At 38.2% G+C, this 19,034-nt stretch overlaps 1 protein-coding gene across 11 annotated transcripts in view; it reads right to left on the bottom strand.

Moving 5' to 3' along the window:
- Positions 1-13,512, bottom strand: part of LOC107700301 (slit homolog 2 protein-like) — a 79,353-nt gene extending 65,841 nt beyond the window's left edge. For all 11 annotated transcript variants that reach the window (XM_016501914.1, XM_016501917.1, XM_016501918.1 and 8 more), the window contains exons 1-4: positions 12,244-13,512; positions 11,223-11,294; positions 9,236-9,307; positions 1,713-1,784 (exon numbers count right to left, since the gene is read on the bottom strand). In XM_016501914.1, the coding sequence (XP_016357400.1) occupies positions 1,713-1,784; positions 9,236-9,307; positions 11,223-11,294; positions 12,244-12,401 (374 nt within the window). In that variant the 5' untranslated portion in view covers positions 12,402-13,512. The remainder of the gene's footprint in view (positions 1-1,712; positions 1,785-9,235; positions 9,308-11,222; positions 11,295-12,243) is intronic.
- Between the last annotated feature and the right edge of the window lie 5,522 nt (positions 13,513-19,034).

Here is a 19,034-nt window from a genome sequence, read left to right as displayed (position 1 = left end):
AACATCCCCCCTCAAAAAAAAAAAAAAAAAAAAATCACACACACTCCATCCAGACACATTAACGTCAAACCTGATCAGAGGGGCAGAGAGAGAGGACACACAGAGACGAGAAAGAAAGAAAGAAAGAAATGCACATTAAAGCAGCATAAAAGATAGAAGGGATGAGAGAACAGGAAAAGGAGCAAAATAAAGCAAAACGAGATAGACAGAGTGATGAAAGAGGCAGGCAGATAAAAGCTGCACATGTTAGCCACAGATGTAGACGAGCAGAGATAATCTAATGAGGAAAGAACACTGTGTGTGTGTGTGTGTGTGTGTGTGTGCCAGGGCATCAAATCAAATAATGCTATCAGAAAGTACACCTCTTTTTTTCCCTCATTGTTTATTTTTTCTCTCACACACCTGCTACCATCTTGTTGAAATTGAGTTGACAGACCAGAAAAATCCTCCCTAAGAATCATAAAATCCCATACGTGCCTGCAGTGCACACACACTTTTAATCGACTTCTATTGTTTTTTACACTGAGCTAATAATATTTCATATCCCTCACCCTGACCCAAACGCTCTGCATTTTTACATTTTCATTAAAACATTACTTAGGATGTTTATTAAGCCCTTTTTCCATTGGCTGGTCCCCCAGTGTAGCTTATTTCAGGTTTTATTATCCCTGAGGGGACATTTGTTCCCTACAATGTAGGCACAACTTGACCCCTTCACAAACACACACACAATCTAAAATAAAAACAAGTAAACAGTGCTTTTGTGAACACATTAATCTATTTCTTTAAGATCTGTTTTAAAGACCAGCATTTTCCAAGTCTCACAAACACACACACACACACACATACACACACCTGATAGTTGAGCCTGAAGATCCCAGTGTATTTTTAGGAGACCACACACACAACCATACCATGTCTAGAACATGAAGAGTGGCTGTATGATGGCAGAAACATGAGCGATATGTGCAGCAGTGTACACACACACACACACACACACACACACACACACACACACACACAGACATTTCCTCAATCAACCTCCTGCAAAGTCTGTTAGAATGTTGTTTTTCCTGGTAAAGCTGTTAGCGCTCGCTATCCTTCCTCTCGCTCTCTCTGAGCAGCAGATGTTTAAGCATGTATCTCCTTTTAACTCAATTTAGTCTGTTCATGGTCTGAACCTCCCTTTCTGCTGATCTCTAGATGTCCTGCATAACTCAATTATAAACACACACACACACACATATGCACACACACTCCTGTCTGGGAGTAATGAGCGAGATTTAGAAGACAGATCTCAAGATTTTGCTGTGTTTATGCTGTAATTTTCCTCCAAATTTAATGTCACTATCTTTTGGTATTGATAACAATTTATTAAAACCGAATCTACAAACCAAACAGAACATTAGGGAAGCAAACAGCAACATTTAAATGTATTAAAAAGTCATCCTAGATGTGAAAGATCCCAGATCCGACTGCAGCACAGCAACAGAAATACGTGAAAAAGAATATAATGTAATTAAAATAAGCAAATAGATTTGTAAAAGCTATATTAATTAATAAACTTTGGTAAAGAGACCAAAATACCATTTTTAAAAGGCAACAAAAGGAGAACCGAGAGAGACAATGAAGAGGAGAGAAAGAAGAAAGAAAGGGGGTGAGAAAAAAAAACAGAGAGGGGAAAAAGAGGGGCTAAAAGATAAAGGACTCACAGTCTGAAGAGTTTGGTTGAGCCTAGAAACAGCAACTCCGGAAGAACCTGAAGATTATTCCTGTTGAGACGCCTGCAAACACAGACACACGCAGCGACATGAAATCACACAAAACACACAGTGGTGCAGTTTATGTACATTCACAGGAGCAAAATTCAGTGACTGTGAGGCACCAGAAATGGTATGAAGCGTATCAGACCTAGGCCTGGGCGATAAAACGGTATCGATATTTATCGACGGTACACCTTCTTCGCTATCAATAGAAAAAATGTTCGATATAGTGCACGATATAGGCACGTGCTATGAGTGACGCAGACAGCACACTCAAACACGAACACATGCTGAATTGAGTGCTGTGTCTCATTGTGATGAGGAGATTGTGAATAAAGAATGAATATTAGTCGAATTTAAAATAAACATTTGCATTTGAATGTTAGGTGTGCGTCAGGGAGCGTCATCAGTGGTGCGCAAGATGCGGTGATGATGATGTAAGTGACGTTGTTGCATTTGAATGTTTTGTTAGTCTAGCCCACGAGACGCGCCGCTGCTGCGTTATTCATTCAAAATATTAGAGAAATATAGAAGCTCAATGCAGAGAATATCTTGATTAGGTTAAAACCAAAACCAAGCCATTCACACAGAACGCATATTCAGTGCATTTTTTAGACGGACAAATATGACTGCTGCACTCGCAGATGTATAGAAAGCCATGCAAAGTTAAAACAGTTTAAACTTTTAGAAAACACATCACGAATTTGTGGAGGTTTATTCCTTTTCACTGCGTCTCATATGTTTTTAAATGCAGTCTGTGTGAATAGCGCTTCGGCTCTTTGGATTAAGCAATGCATAAATACATGATGCTGTTTTGTTCATAAATGTTTATGCAATTTACGAAATTATAATAGATATAGTTAATTTAGAAGTAATGCACGTTTTTATAGAGTTACTTCCTTGCGTTGACAATTTAAATGCGCTGCATTATTTTGCTCATTGCGCCCTCCTGTGGCCTCGGGAGACAATTAGACCTATACAATAAAGACCTATTTAATCTGCATATAAAGCATTAGAAATGAGATATTTGTTTAATTTTTATTGTGTTTGATTGTTAAAACAAAAAAATGTTTGTTGTTTGTCTCAATAAATTGTGTTAATTATAAATACAAAAAAAATTCTATTGCTTTTTGTTTTAAAAAAGGTTATAAAAAATGTCAATAATTATCGATACCAAACGATATGAAACATTATATCGTTGATAAATTTTTTTGCTATATCGCCCAGCCCTAATCAGACCTTGCAGAAAGTCTGATTTAACATGGGTGGTTGTGTGCTCGCAAAACCGACTGGATTAAGTTATGAAACAACTGGTATAATCTACTTTAGTGACATATTATAGAAAAACATCAGACAAATATGAACCTAGTAAATATTGTGAATAGATTCTAGGGCTGTGCAATATATCGAAATTATCGAAATATCGCATATGTACATATCGCAATATGCATATCGCTACAGCTTGCAATATTTGGGGCCATGAACAAAAGACAAAGAGAAAATCACTCACTGCTCTTACCTAAATAACTTTTGTAGCTTAAATAAGAATCAGTGCATACTGAATTCAAAGAGTAAATACTACACAGTGCTTTATTTTTCCTTTTTATTATTCAGTTCCTAAACTCATGTTAAAATTATTACACTAATGTTAAAATTACATTTTTATGTAATGCTTGAGTAAAACACTACCGTTCACGTTCAGAAGTTGTTGTAGGGGTGCTTTCTTATTAGAATCAGAATCAGAATGAGCTTTATTCACTTAAGTGTGCGCGAACACAAGGAATTTGTTGTGGTTTTACAGGTACATACAGTACATACATACATACAAATAACCATATATATATATATATATGACACAAGATAGTTATAGTTCACAGAACTGACTCAGCAACAGCTAACAGAGTAAAACTGTTTCATCTGAGCATGTGGCATTTTAAGCATTATCATATCGGATATCGAATATCGCATTATTTAATGAGTTATCGCACATCGCATTTTTCTTCAATATCGCACAGCCCTAATAGATTCCGTATGAAACATCAGATCTAAATGTTTACAGAAGTATGCACTGATTGTGTTGTTCTAGGAAAAATACTTTAAACATTTAATGTTATAAAATATTTAAATTCAGGCCTTCCAGCCATCAACTTGGGCCTTGACTCTGCACGCGCACGTGTGTGTGTGTGGCTGGCAGACACTGTCAGTGTGCGGGGGCATCTAGCAAACACACGCAGACAAAGAACAGCCCGGAAAAACAGATGTGGGAAAAACAAACAGAACTTCTCACACAAAGTGAAGCAAAAGAACTTACAGTGCAAATACACACACACACAAACACATATGCACACACGTGATGAAAGGAAATTATGCATATTTGCTTTAGTTCAACGACAATTCGGCAATAAAAAGTAATTTCTCACTCTCTCTTGCTCGATTCTTTGACATTGTAATAAACTGGGTAATATTCCCAACTAGTGTATGTATAATAGACATTATGCATTACAACATCACATATATAATACCCACTGTGCATATTAATGAAGAGTGGCGCCACTGCTGTCTGTGCATTAGATTAATGAGGCTTGAGATTAATCAATAATGTTTTTAATACCAGAATACAGATCGTTCAGAGCGGCCTATTAAGCTACCAAGTTCTGAGAACTTCTACAATAATGGAAGAATGTTAAAATAACACAAACAGCCGTTCAGTTCTTGTGCCCTGACGTCAGCATGCAAGATTTCCCGCACGTCAATCACACAAGCCCAAGTTCTAAAGTGAACTCTGCCTGCACAAAGTACGAAACCATAAAGCTCTCACTCTCCCTCTCTGTTTTTACACCCTCGCTTTCTCTGACACACTCTCGCAAACACTCGCGCACTCAAACACAGCAGCCGATGACATCATCGTTCAGCTTCTGGGGTTACATCATTCCATTTGAATATTTAATGAATGATGAAATAATAACGAGGCACACAGTGCTGCACACTCCAGAAATGCCGACGTGTTTCACTCAGACACAGAGGACAGCCTTCCCTGAGGACCCCGCTGCAGAAACACACAAAGACTCACACACACCCGGTGCTTAAAGCGAATAAGATCGACCCTTAAAATAGACGAGTACACACAGACACACACTTGCAGATAGAAATGCACATAGCCAGACTCTGACACACACACAGACATGCACTCACAGTCATTTCCAAGGAGGGCCATAAAGTGAAATGACTTTTAATGCCAAAAAACAGGCAACAAGACTGAACAGAGGAAAGAATGGATTGAAAGTCAGTGTGAAGACGCACACAGCTACTGTAGCATAAAGCAGACATGGTCCACAATCAATCACATACAGCGAATGAGACAAGTGTATGGCTTCGTTTATAAATCAGTAGGCTGTTCACTGACAGCCTGATGCATATTGCACACAAAACTGGAAACAACTTTCTTCATTTGGCAAGCACTAATCTGATTGGCTGAATCTGTGCAACTTCCTTATAGGCACACAAGCCCAGAGGGACACAAAGTCAGGTACCGGCCTGATACAACGAGTGCTTTTTACAATTAAATAATTGCGGAAGTTTGTTGAGATAACGGTATCAAATGTTTGAAAGATAGTCAGCGTTTAATTTATCTTCATTTATTTCTGCAAAATGATCAGTTGTAGAGTCTATATTCCTTTTTGCAATATTTTAAGGAGTTTTCTGAACAACTGTTCATGGATAAAACTTTGCCATTTTTTTTAACTATTTCATTTGTTTTGTTTGTTTCAACAAACAAAGTTTCATTTAAACTTGCTAATTAGCACATTATTAGCAAAGGTGATTTGCAAAGATTCATTACAAAACACTTTCTTCTTCTGTAGATGAGGCTGGATCACGAATGATTCGCGTGAACATAGACGCATTTATGTAGATCCGGGGGCGCATTCCCTTCAGAAACAATGTAATCCACTGCGTCTTCAGCGGCTCAGATGTCGGGAGTAAATGACGACTGCTATGTTCATTATTACATCCAACAACAAAATACCTCAATCGCTTAGGAGACATTCTTGTCTTCCCCTGCACCGGAGTCGACACAATGGCAGGCTGATGACAGCTCACTCAGGGCGGGTCTAAGGTAAGACAACAGTCCAGTCTGTGCTGAAACGCTACTGTCAATCAAACTATCGTGGGAGGGGCCTGTTTTTGTGACGTCACACAGACAGGCATCTGAGATCGGCTCGATTTGAGAAAGGGGAAAACTTTTAACGAGATTAAAAAAAAAACACTGGGTGGATTTTTATCATTATAGGGTGGTTGTGTACACACACTGCCAACACACATTTCAGTTCAAACAACTTGTAAAAGTGCATGTAGCATCCTATGACCCCTTTAACTAATTATTAACTAGGCCTTTTCCCTCAATAAACTCCTAATTTGCTGTTTATTAATAGTTAGTAAGGTAGTTGTTAAGTTATGGAGTAGGATTAAGGGATCTAAAATATGCTCATGCAGAATAAGGCATTAATATGTGCTTAATGTGCTAGTAATATGCATGCTAAAAAGCAACTAGTTAATAGTGAGAATTGGTCCCTAAAATAAAGTGTTACCACTTTTTTCTTTCTTTTTTTTGGAAAAACAAAAACAAAACAAAACAAAACAAAAGACACAAAACTAAACTAAATGAGACGGAAAAACAAAATAAAACAAAAAGAGAATGAGCTGCAATGTGGACTAGACTATATGCCGGTCTGGTCTCAATCCACACAACCAACAGCTAGCCCAACACTGTGTGTTTATAAAGAAATAAAAAACAAAGACTGAAGGAAAAAAGAACGGCAAAACAAGCGGCATCACAGAGGAAGGAAAGAGAACGCATGAAGAAAAGTCTGAGATGAAAATGAGCTTGCTCAAGTCCTTCTCCATAGGTTTACTTTACCTGACTGCATTGCTCATGACTAGCAAGCCGTGACGAAGGGTGTTTGTGCGGATGTGTGGGTGTCTAAAAAGGGGGGTCATACGTGGAACAGAGCCTCCACTTTTCCTCCCTACGGGAGGTCGTCACACCCAATACCTAAATGCATCCCCAATACGCATACACACACACACACACACACACACACACACACATATTTATGAAGGGCCTTTGGTAAGAGCATTATAATGTCTGTGCATTCTAATCCTCTCAGCTATGCAGTCACCCTCCAGCATTAGACTCCTGCTTTTGTACCGGCACAGTGGGACTGATCTTACACACTGACTTTAGCTGTGCTATTCAGCGCTACCGCTAGCTCCTCTATCCCTACACTTATCACTAGAAAGAGCTATTCGTCGCAACCGTTCGCCTGCCTAACCCTTCAGTTATGCCAACACTGCACAATTTATGCCAAAAGCAAGTTTGCTATTATTACAAGCTATTACCAGTTAGCTGTACTCCGCTTTATGAGCTATATGTTACTGCACAAAGCCGCAGTCACGGTTAATGCCATTGACCCTTTCGCTAGTTAGCATTCAGAGCCACACGCAGCTAGCACAAATCCTTTATTAAACTAAAAGTTGTCAAATTCGTGAGTGAATTATATGTGTTTCTCACAGAGCCGAGTTGGGAAAAGGCTTTTGCGGTTCAGCTGGGCTGGTCGCAGTCATTAAACATTTCCTCAACAAATTAAAAGGTAATGACTAGCAGAAAAAATAGGAGAGCATTGAGCAGGTGATTGACTGAGCTTCACGCGGCGCGGCTCTAAATGCCAGCTCTAATGTGACCATGCGTGTAAACCGAACATCTGCCAGTCACCATTAAGAGATGGGAACTGACAGTCAATCATCTAAAAGAATATTGTTTCTGCAGTCAGAATCTAGACAGTAATCATGATCATGCAATGGCCTAACATAGTGTTTAATCTCTCCTCAGGAGAGAAATAAGGTTTTGTGGGGAATTTAAGATCCGTGTGGCCTTCATTCATTGTATAATACATTACTGAACTGCACAATAAGCTTTATTAATTGTAATCCATTATTAATTGCTAATTCACCCTAGATTCCTTTGAGAATGTCAAATGGGTTTTTAGAATTTATGAGTAAAATAAGAGTGCAGTGTACTGTGCAGTTACTGAGTAAAAAGAAAACACAATTTATGATTAAAAAATAATTTGTGTGTGTGTGTGTGTGTGAGAGTGTGTGGGATTGTGTGTGTGTGTGTGTGTGTGTGTGTGTGTATTAAAGAATTGTTAGGTTCGATGTAAAAACATGTATAGTCTATGTTCACTGTATCAAATGATTAATTTAAATGTTAGTGCATAGTACTGTAGCTAAAGACACTTAAATAGTAGATAAAGTCAGATAATAGTCAGATAATTCTGTAATACAAGACACTGTTTTGAAAGCAACAAAAAAAAAATGTTAACCCAAAAACGTGCTCCATGTGGTAACAAATATATTAGTAAATTGATTTTATTCAGTTTAAAAATATTTCACTGAAGCAACTTAAATACATGAACAAAATTTAATGGGTAGAAAAGACTCCTTGCAGTTCACCACTTTCTGCAATGTACATAAGGACTTTGACTACAAGGATTTAATTTTATATGCTGGACAAATCAGACAACCGTAGCAACTTGTTAACCACAGACCTCACTGTACTCATAAATAGAAAGCTGTTTTTTTAAAAACCCATTAGAAATCCCTCAGGTGAGCTCATGGCTCAAAAATGCTAATTCAATTCCGTGTTTGCTCTATATTAATTTGTCATACTGGTTCATATCATATAATATGAAGGGAGATCTGCAGTACACCAAGTGCAGCACTTTAAGAAACTGACGAAACCTAAACTTTTGTCTGAGTCGGTGACAAAGAGATAAAGGCCATCAGAATGAATATGGTTTGAAAATGGAGAATAGCTGGGGGGTAAGAGCTTGAAAGAAAAGGTGGGTGGGGGGGGGTTCCTTAAGAGCATAATTCCCGTTTCCATTCCAGCTTCCAGTGTCATTCTCTTAAAGGCCTGTGTGTGCCAGAGTTAGTTGTGCATGTGTGTGTTCCCCTGAGGCTGGGTTGGCTGTCAGACAAAAATGTTGCTCCATGAAATCCTGACCACAATGCGCACATACACACATGCCCACAACATACAATGTCCACCATTAAGGTATGAAAACACACACTTGATTGTGCAATGCCATTTTGCAATTAATTGTTCTTGGCAGGTCACACAGTTAATGTTAACTCACAAATACGCTGCTGACTTTTAGCCAGTGCAGCATATCTTGTGTGTGTGTGTGTGTGTGTACCTGGTATTTATCACGTTATGTGGACCAAATGTCCCCACAAGGATAGTAATACTAGTAAATTTTGACCTTGTGGGGACATTTTTGAGGTCCCCATGATAAATGTGTGTGTGTGTGTGTGTGTGTGTGTGTGTGTGTGTGTGTGTGTGTGTGTGTATGTGTGTGCGCGCGTGTGTTTGTGTGTGTGTGTGTGTGTGTGTGTGTGCATTAGTCACTCACAGTCTTTCCAGCTCTTTCAGGTCCTGAAATGCCCCTCTCTCAATAGAACTGATCTTGTTCTCCATTAGCTGCCTAAGAAAGGAAATGAAAGAGAGAGAGAGAGAGACCAAAATAAAGATAAGTCACTCATTGCATGAATTTTTAAAGATTAAAATAGTTAATTTGTCTGTTCATACTTGGCACTTTTGTAGAAAGCACTTTACATTTCATTGTCCGCAAATAGTTTTTACAAACACCATTTCACAAGATATCTCATGATCGGAGACCCTCCTCTCATTATAAAACCACCGTAAATAAGAGCTTTCAACCCCAGTCTAAATACAACATCTATACTTAGACTATGATTTAAAAAAACAACATAATTGCACCATTTTCCTTCAGCTACACTGGCCTACAAAAGCAAACGCCTGTCAAAATTGGCTGAAATCGAGTCTCTTATACTGTGATTTGTCCTGTGACACACAGGTTTGTCTCAACTGCGCTCAGATTAAGAGTAAAAAGAGTGTGACAATTCGTGTCAAATCACTAAATCAAACAACATTGCAATTTTTCTCAGTTTCAGCTTTAGCGTAGTTACTACATTTTTACCTTTTTATAGCAGTACATTACAACATCACAGAGACCCAGGTGAACTTTCACATGTATAGCCCTGCGGTATGGGAATCATATATTTATAACATCATTCAAAGGTTTACTGATGCATTATTTAACCCTTCCGTAGCTGGAAATTGACCCTACATGAGAAATCACAGCTCACAAGTCACAATTTTCTGTTTGACTGAGCGTCTGTGTGAGAGATCTGTGAAGGATGTCATAAAGTGTCGGTTAATGTAAATTTAAAGTATGTGTCTTAAATTGGAACACTCTAAAATGGGTCAAAATCACCGGCAACCACACAGAAGAATAATAAACTAGGTTAGAGTAATTTCTTTGTTTGTTTGTTTATGTTTAATTGTTTCTCATATGAATCAAGTATATGTGTTGGCAGTTTAGATGAAGTTTGGAGATACAGATCATTTCAGTGATGTCTTAGAAGAGCAAGAAAAAGTAAGAGTGAGAGAGGAAGAGAAAAGAATGCATCTATGAGGGAAAGGAAAGACAGACAGGGAGAAAGTCTTCAGCTGAAATATTACTCTCCAAGTGGGAGAGCAAACCTGTTCTTACATGAGCTCTCTATATGTCTCTCTCTCTAACACATACATTCGCACCAACACATTTCAACTCACACACATCTACATTCACAAAATCTCCCGCTCTGTCACAACCTCACACAGACCCAGAGAGGAAAATAGAAAGAAAGAAAGATATAGAGAGGCACTTCACATTCCGATAATGCAATCATTTTTCTGAATAAATGCTGCCTTTGTTTGTGTTTGACAATCATAGCTCACTGCCTCGTTAAGCTTCATCGTTAAAACTCGTTTGCTCTAAGTGTGCATATACTACAAGTGTTTAACCTCCAATAAAACCCAGAACAATGTATTTTGTGACAAGTCATGCCATTTGGCATAACGATGCTTTCACTGGCATTAATCTAATAATGGGAAGATTGGGGACCAATATGTTTACTGGATAATGGGAATTTTCACAACAACATGCAAAAAATGTGTGTGTGTGTGTATGTGTTTATTTATATATATATATATATATATATATATATATATGTGTGTGTGTGTGTGTGTGTGCATGTGTTTATGTGTTTATTTATATATATATATATATGTGTGTGTGTGTGTGTGTGTGTGGGTGGGTGATTAATTTCAGAAGATAAAACAAAAACATATGTATTTTTAAAATTTGCCTGGCAAATATTTCATATTTTCTATTTTACATACAAACTTTTTTCTAGTTGTTTTTGCTTGTTTTGTAATAAAATCTACATTGTGAATTTTGCATGCAAGATACACTCTTAAAACATTTAGGTTGTATGCAAACAAACATTAAAACGAATAAAAAAAACAGTTCATAAAACTAGTTCAGTACTTACAGAACTCTGAGGTGCCGTAGTCCCGCGAAGTCTGCCTTTGTGATTTTAGTCAGATTGTTTGCATTCAGGTCACTATGGAAAGAAAAGAGGGGGGTAAAATGGTGAATAATGACTTACGTATTTAGCCATAATTAAGAAGTCTAAATTAGGCCATAAAGTGGTAAATGATGCTATGAAACATTTTTTTTTTCTGGCCACTTCATTACACTGGCCTTCACTACAATGGATTTCACATATTCCACAGCATGCTAGATTGCTTAAATAGTCTGCATCATCATGCACCATCCTTGAGTGTGTTTTATCACTGGTCAAGTATGTGCTAGACTGTGGATGAGTTCTTTGCAGGGTTCTAATTGAATTCTGAATCCTGACCAATTAACGTTGGTGTCATGTAGCCTTTGGAACCTACGTTTCTAAATGACAGCTACTTACAGCTTATCCAGCCAAAAATGCATATAGTAGTATTAAACAAAGAAAATAATAGCACAGGCCAGGAGTGATTGAAATTCTAACAATTACGTAAAAGGCAGGATTTGAACTGCGTCTGGTGGTCCAACAGCTCCTCTGGCTCTTGCAGCGTCAAAGCAGCGCAGGTTGTGTTTAAAACTTCATGCCAGTTTAATTAACGAACCCCACTTCAGAAAGACAGTCAGTGTAAGAGACAGATTGAGATATGCGTGAGTGGAATAGAAAAGGACACTCTGCTGTTGTGCTGATGACAGCACTTCAAGAAGCATGTAACAGAATAATATCAATATATCGTTTGTGTGGCTTATTATACTAAATGCACACTGTTATAAAAAATTAATAACAGTCAGATTTAATAACAGACAGTAAATAACAGTAAATAACATTATACAGCATATTATGAAGAATATTTGGTCGTCCTGTGTGCATGCTGAATTAATTTAAAGAGATAATAACTATAATGTTATAATAATTTTGTGGCTCAAATGCACATTGTAAAGTAAAGTACTGGCCAGTGTATTCGTGTTTATGGTGCGTGTTTCGGCGCACTCACAGTCGCTCGGCGTTGCGGGGAATGTTCCGCGGCACGCTCCGCAGATTCTGCCCGTGGCAGTCCACCGCTGTCCCGCTGCAGGAGCACTGAGACGGGCACGACTGAGCCCCAGCCCCGCTGAGCAATGCACAGAGAACCACTGCTTTCAACACAAACATTACGGCTGTTTCCTCCGAGTTTTAATAAAACGCACGAAATTCCTGGTGCGAAACAGTTGCACCAAATCAGGCGCAGGAGCTTTAAATCCAAAAACGAGAGGAGTCACAGCAAATGATCTTTGAGAAGAAAACACTTGTAATCTCCTCCGGCTGGAATGTTTTTCCCTTCTTCTTTACAAAGGGAAACAAATTGCAATTCAATCCAGATCAGCTCCCATCTGGGGTCTACGTAGTCTCTTCTGTACAGGGGACGCGAGTTTAGAGTCCAGATCCAGACGATTCCGCCGCAAAGCAAAGTTTATATTAACCCCGCACGCGCATTGTCGCTCTGCGCTTTTGCTTAGTGGCTCCTAAAACACCTTATGCGCCAACAGGAGAAACGCGCTCGGAAACACGCACTTGAAAAGCCACCTGGTGATAGAGATGCGGTCATACACATCCAGCGGAGCTGATCTTCACGTGCGCTTAGAGGGTATTGATTAATTAGGTGTATTGATCTCGCGCGCCCTCATGCATGCATCCATCATGTTGTCACACAGGGACAAATCTGCTTTGTAAATCCAACTCGGTGCCGCGTAAAGTCCTGGGTGATCCTCGCTGATCTGCATTTACTCGAATACTCAATCGGAAGTGTGTGTGTCTCTCTGGCACCTGTGTGTGTGTGTTCAGAGCAAAGGCGGCGCCTCTAGTGTGGAAATAAGCCGCGCACACCGATAATACTCGGTAAAGGAGTCACACACAATTTCTCGATCTAACACGGGTACCGAGTCCAGCCAGGAGACAGCCAGGATCGTCCTTCAAGCTCACTGCACCGAGACACTTCAGACTTCAAAGAATCGTTTAAAACATATTATCTGACAGGTAGGAATATAGTGTTTCAAAAAAAATAATCCCGGCTTTGAAATCATGAAGTTGCAGACTAAATGGGCTTTTCCTGGAGTGAGTGAATCAAATGATTCCCATGCATGCTGCAGTGCAGTGAATAAACTCCAGTGCTCTGATTCTTTCGGTTCTCACGCTCAGATTAAAGTTGTTTTAGGTGAAGTGCGGCTCTCGGACACGGGATTCTCTCTCTCTCTTTCCCCCAGACTAACATGGAATTGCTCTATATACACCGGGAGCGGCTCCACCCCTCGGTCCGCCCTGCGGGCCGCATGAGCTCGTGCAGTCTGCCTTCTACAGCACTACCGCTCTAGGGACATGAACAGCGATCACGAGCGGTCTAAAGACGGAAGCCGATGCGCAAGTGACGCACGGAGAGCTAACAAGTGAGGCAGCATCTGTTTCTCTCTCGCACGCTCTCTGTTTTACTTCTGAATGAGGTAAAACCATGCTTAGCTGTTTAGTAATTGCAGGGAAAGTTTCGAAACTGTTCAAAACCAATCTAAGCTGCTTAAGGAGATTACAGATGAGTATCTACAGAGCTGAACCCAGACTCCAGTTAACCACAACAGGAACCAAAGCCAGAGAGAGGTGGGGAGTTTTGCCTGGGAGACAGAAGCAAACGAAAGTAGCAGGAATGACCTCAATCACCTTCTCAGTATGCACCTGCGGGGTAGGGAGAGGTCAAGGGTCAACTGCAGCTCCTGTGAAGCTGAAACTCACAATTGTACACACCCACACTAATCTAAAAAAATATGTTTTTGACTACTCATTTGTTTAATTATTCATTCATTCTCATGTTAGAGTGGTAGCTTGAGTAAGCCTTTAATTTGAGGTATTAGGGTATATAGATTGATGGTTATTGAGATGGGCCGGTAAGTTGAGTAAGGTGCTGAGATATAATAAGAAATGTGAGATATTGAGGTAGATTGGTAGGTTGAGTCAGGGTCATGGGTCACTGGTCATCCCTTAAATGCCCAGGACAAAATGATTATGGATGAATCCCCTCCTCCAGACCCAGTGAGTAGGCTATGGGCCTCACAGAGCCCGGGTTCTCTGTCCAAACTAATGTAAATTTACTAATGTGAGGTACTGAGGTACACAGATGGGTAGCTTAACCCTATAAAGCCTACTGTTTCATATTTGGTACACAAACTTATAAAGCCTCTATATTATCAACATGATCCAAACTTTTCTGAAAAACCTGTTGCACACATGCCTTTTGTTATATAATTGATAGTATACATTAGTAAGTAAAAGGCCTTTTAGGAAGATTCAAAAGATGTGGTACAAGTGTCTTTTTGCTGTGAAAATTTTACAGATTTTTATAAAGCAAACATATACATAACTTGTATATTGTTAATGATATTTCAAGATGAACACTTAGGGGACTGAAGCAACTTACATAGGTTTACTTGATTATCCATACATCGTTTAAAAAATCATGTTAAAATGTATCAATCATGATACAACAGGCTTTTGAGGAATGTTTATTTGTACATCATCGTAATGCATTGCCTCCTTCAATTAAAACTACAGAGCTGTGATCATAAAATTAAGCATTAAAATATCAGCTTACTAAAACATATTATTGGTAAATATCAGTCCGCTTGGTTTATTTTTTATTTTTTATTTTTTCACTGTCTGCATTAGCACATCATTGACCCTTTCAACAAATGATAAATGACTGTCTTTATGAGTAAGTCATTGAATCACTCACTCATCCAATTAGTTCATTTAAATTTCTTGTGTGTGTGTGTGTGTGTGTGTGTGTGTGTGTATGTGTGTGTGGATCAAAAATAGACAAATTAATTGGAAATATGTTTTAACTAAGTTTTTTAATAATTACTTACTCATCACACTCTCAGTCGTATAGTGTGTGTGAATCTGTGCCTGGAATTGACTGCACTAACTAGTAGGCACACTATATCAAAATGATTATCTAAGAAGGTCAGAAGTTACATGTGATTCTAGAACTACAATTGAAACAGTATAAACATGACACAAATATGTGCTATATTCTGTAGGTCAGATGAAGTATTACAAAGCAGTGCGAGGGATGTTATGTAATGTAGGGTAATGAAGTCAACTGATGGGTAGAGTAAGCTTACAAAAGTATATTTAGTAAAACGAGGTACTGTGATATTTTAGCTCTGTTAAATACAATGACAGGTATGATGACAGGTGACAACTGATAGCTCAGATCTGATCTGTTCTAATTACCACTGAACACCAGAAATGTTTCTGTGTGTGCTAGAGAGATGAAAAAGGATGTGTAAGCAACTAAGAAACTGAGAGTGAGTTTACAACCTGTGTTTGTTGTAATTTACAGTTGTTTAGACTGCAGTAAACACATTTCCAGATGGACGTTATTCTGTACACTGTCCTTCTCTGTGAGTGTGTGTGTGTGTGTGTGAGAGTCTACAAACCAGACCTCGTGGTAAAGTACTAAACGTTCCTTAACACATCTGCCAGTACCCCGAGTCTTAGCTGAATGATGAGCGTATTGCAGAAGCTAAAATTAATTTGGTCTTAAATGGCACTTGTCATGGTTTTAGGATGATTAATATAAATACATCTGTAGTTTGTACTGTGTCCTACTACAGGACATCTGTTAATAATTAAAAAGCATGAAAACATCAGTAAAAGGAATTCAGATGATAACTGAAGCAACTCCTTTTTAAATTATGTTCCAGCTAATGTGTTATAACAGCGTCAGATTTATGATTAATGACAAATGAAACAGTAAGACAAAGTAAAGAAAAAGGAAAAATCTTTTAGAATGTAGTTTAAAATGCATGCCACATTCTTAAAAATGTAATAGTTAAGAAACCTCTTAAAAAGTTAAGAAACCTCTGCAGCCCTCTTAAATAATTAAAGCTGAGACCAAGTGTTAAAATTAATGAACCTTTATGAATCAAACTTATTTTAAAGTATGACCTTGACAGTAAGTCATGATGGTTTTCAGGGGTTCTCTCTATGATATCATTTACTGTTTTTCCTGTTTTACTTGTTTAGTTGCATCATGTCATTGACCCTTTAACAATTTATTTGATCTTTAGAGGTTTTCAGAGAAATTATAGAGTTAGTGTAAAATGTAGCTGCATTTATCACTTTATATTTGGAAGTCAATGTCAATGATTTGTAAATGTTTGTTTGTTTTTGTTTATTTATTGTTGCATGTTTTATGTTTGTCTTAATTTGTGTAGGTTTTGGGTATGTGTGTGCAAGTTATATTGACAAGATAGACACTCCTGTAAAAGAGATTTTTTTTAAACTAAGTGAGGCTCTTTCCTGATTAAATAAAGGTTCAATAAAATACATTAAAATTCTGGGTAAGGCTCGTGCCTGCAGAAGGTTGAAAACTAAAATGCATCTAAAAATGTTGTCACAGACATTGTGAATCAAAACAAGGACAATTTCCTTCAAGACGGGGTTTTTAAAATATCCAAGTCCCCATTATAGTGACATCTGGTTTAAAACCAAACACACACACACACACACACACACACACGTTTAATTGACAGTCAGTCAAAAATGCATCCAGGAACAAATGAATACAAATGAAACTCATGGCATACTGAAAGCCCGTCCCACTGAATGTCTGATATTTCAATCTCTATTAACAGTTGTCTGCAAATAATGTCAGCTGTCCACTGAGAAAGGCAGTGAAGAAAATAAAGGTAGACAGAACAAAGTGTTCCACATTCCAAATTCAGGTGTTTTCCTGTTAATTGTTTTGTTGGGTATTGTGCTGTCGAGAAGGCATGTTGAGTCTGTGGTTATGACTATGTTTGTTTGAAAGGCATGTCGATGTTTTCCACCTAAACAAAACATTTCATTTCCTCCAAAGTGTGAACCACAATACAAGAATTAGACTTCAATCCCTTCTCAGACAAAAGCTGTCAGGTATGTACGTTTGCACAGGCACTGCTAAAGACTACAACTAAACAGTCAAACAGCTCAACTATTTCAGGCGATACAAGCATGTTGATACAATCTTTATTCTGGTGGAATAACAGCAGTAACTTAGAAGTGGCCAAAACAAATGAGCAACATGCGCTTCAATAACTAATGCCCCTTATTTACTGGAGGTTGACTAGTTTTTCTGAAGTATTGTCCAAGGAAAGTTGGAGATGGGGGGTCTTGCAGACTGAAGGCAGAGATGAAGAGATAAAGAGAGAGAGAGCGACTGCACAGCGACCGACTTCGGCAGCATGGCAGCAGCATTATAATGATATCATTAACTTTTTTTTAAACATAGAATGCAATTATTTGTCTAAACTCACATTGCCTATTCAGCACACTCTCACAAAGCAGCTTCGCTTAACTACTCATGTATTCTCTCATCTCATCTTAATTATCTCATTACTTGCTTCAGTTACAAATTTGCTGAAATTATTCAGATGTCTTTTGCTGATACTATGATAGTATAATGTCAACTGCCTTTGGATATTTAGCAGCGTGAACACTAAACAGGTTCAAGTCAAGTCACATTTCTTTGTATAACGCTTTATACAATTCAAATAGTTTAAAAGCAGCGTCACATTAATAAACAGGAAAATAATGGTCAATGTTGCAAGGTTCATCCATTATGAAACAAGTTCAATTTAGCTATAAGCAGCTCTACAGAAGGCAATAAGTGTCATCATTCAGCTCAAATCAATTCAATGTTGATTCAATTCTGTTCAATGATGGTGTTGATGTTGCAAAGTTAGTGTCATTATCCAGTTCAGTTCTATTCAAACAACAGCATTTGGGGCTAATGCTGATTTCAACAAAAATGCATTTCCGTCCTATTCCTAAAAAAAAAAAAAAAAAAAAAATCTGGGTTACAGTGAGGCATTCATAATGGAAGTGAATGGGTGAATTTGTAAACAAAAAATACTCAGTTTCAAAAATATGTCCACATGACATAATATTTCTTAACATGATTGTATTGTGAAAAATAGTTTACAAAAATGTTCTATGTAAAGCCATAACTGCAACACCATAAACCCTATGGTAATCATAAATAAACAGCTTTACAGATACAAATAATAATAATAATACATATATTTTAACTGAGGAATTTGTGTTTTTATACATTTTGAAGCTTGACATTTCAGCATTTAAATCCTTCACAACTGGCCTCATTCACTTCCATTTGAAGGGCCTTCCTAAAATTCTTCTTTTTATTTTTATGGTAATCAACATTACGCTACAAATGCTGTTGACTGAGCTTTTGTACTAAACCTGGAATATTCCTTAAACAATATGTGATCTCATAACTTCTTACAATGTTTTATTAGCATAATGGCAGACTGTCAGGTGCTCTCACTAGTTAAGGTAAAAGAAAGGAAGGAGAAAAAGAAGAGGAAAAGTTTGAAGATGAGTGTGAGTGTGCGGAGAGAAGAAAAAATGAGGAAAGGGAGAAAGAGAAGAGTGTGGGAAAAATCAATAAGACTCCCACTCCAAATCCGTCTGCAAAAGAAACAATAAACCACCTCTCTCTGTCTTATATTCTCTCTCTCTCTCTCTTTCTCGGTGGGGTGGATAAACAGAAAGACCTACTTGGTACCTCTCTACCATCAGAGCATATCCACACACACACAGACTGTCCCAGACACACACACAAAGTGCAGAAGTGAAGTGGGCACCCCAGACTGTTATATTCAGCCCATTGAAAGCTGCCTGGAGTATTACACAACCAAAAGCAGGATCACAGAGAAAGACCGAAAAAGGAAACAAAATAAAGGTTATGATAGAGAG

This window comes from Sinocyclocheilus anshuiensis, unplaced genomic scaffold (assembly GCF_001515605.1).
Source record: "Sinocyclocheilus anshuiensis isolate Anshui unplaced genomic scaffold, SAMN03320099.WGS_v1.1 scaffold326, whole genome shotgun sequence".
Taxonomy (NCBI): Eukaryota; Metazoa; Chordata; class Actinopteri; order Cypriniformes; family Cyprinidae; genus Sinocyclocheilus; species Sinocyclocheilus anshuiensis.
The sequence above is the reverse complement of the archived record's forward strand: the minus strand, read 5'-3'. Positions and strand labels throughout refer to the sequence as shown.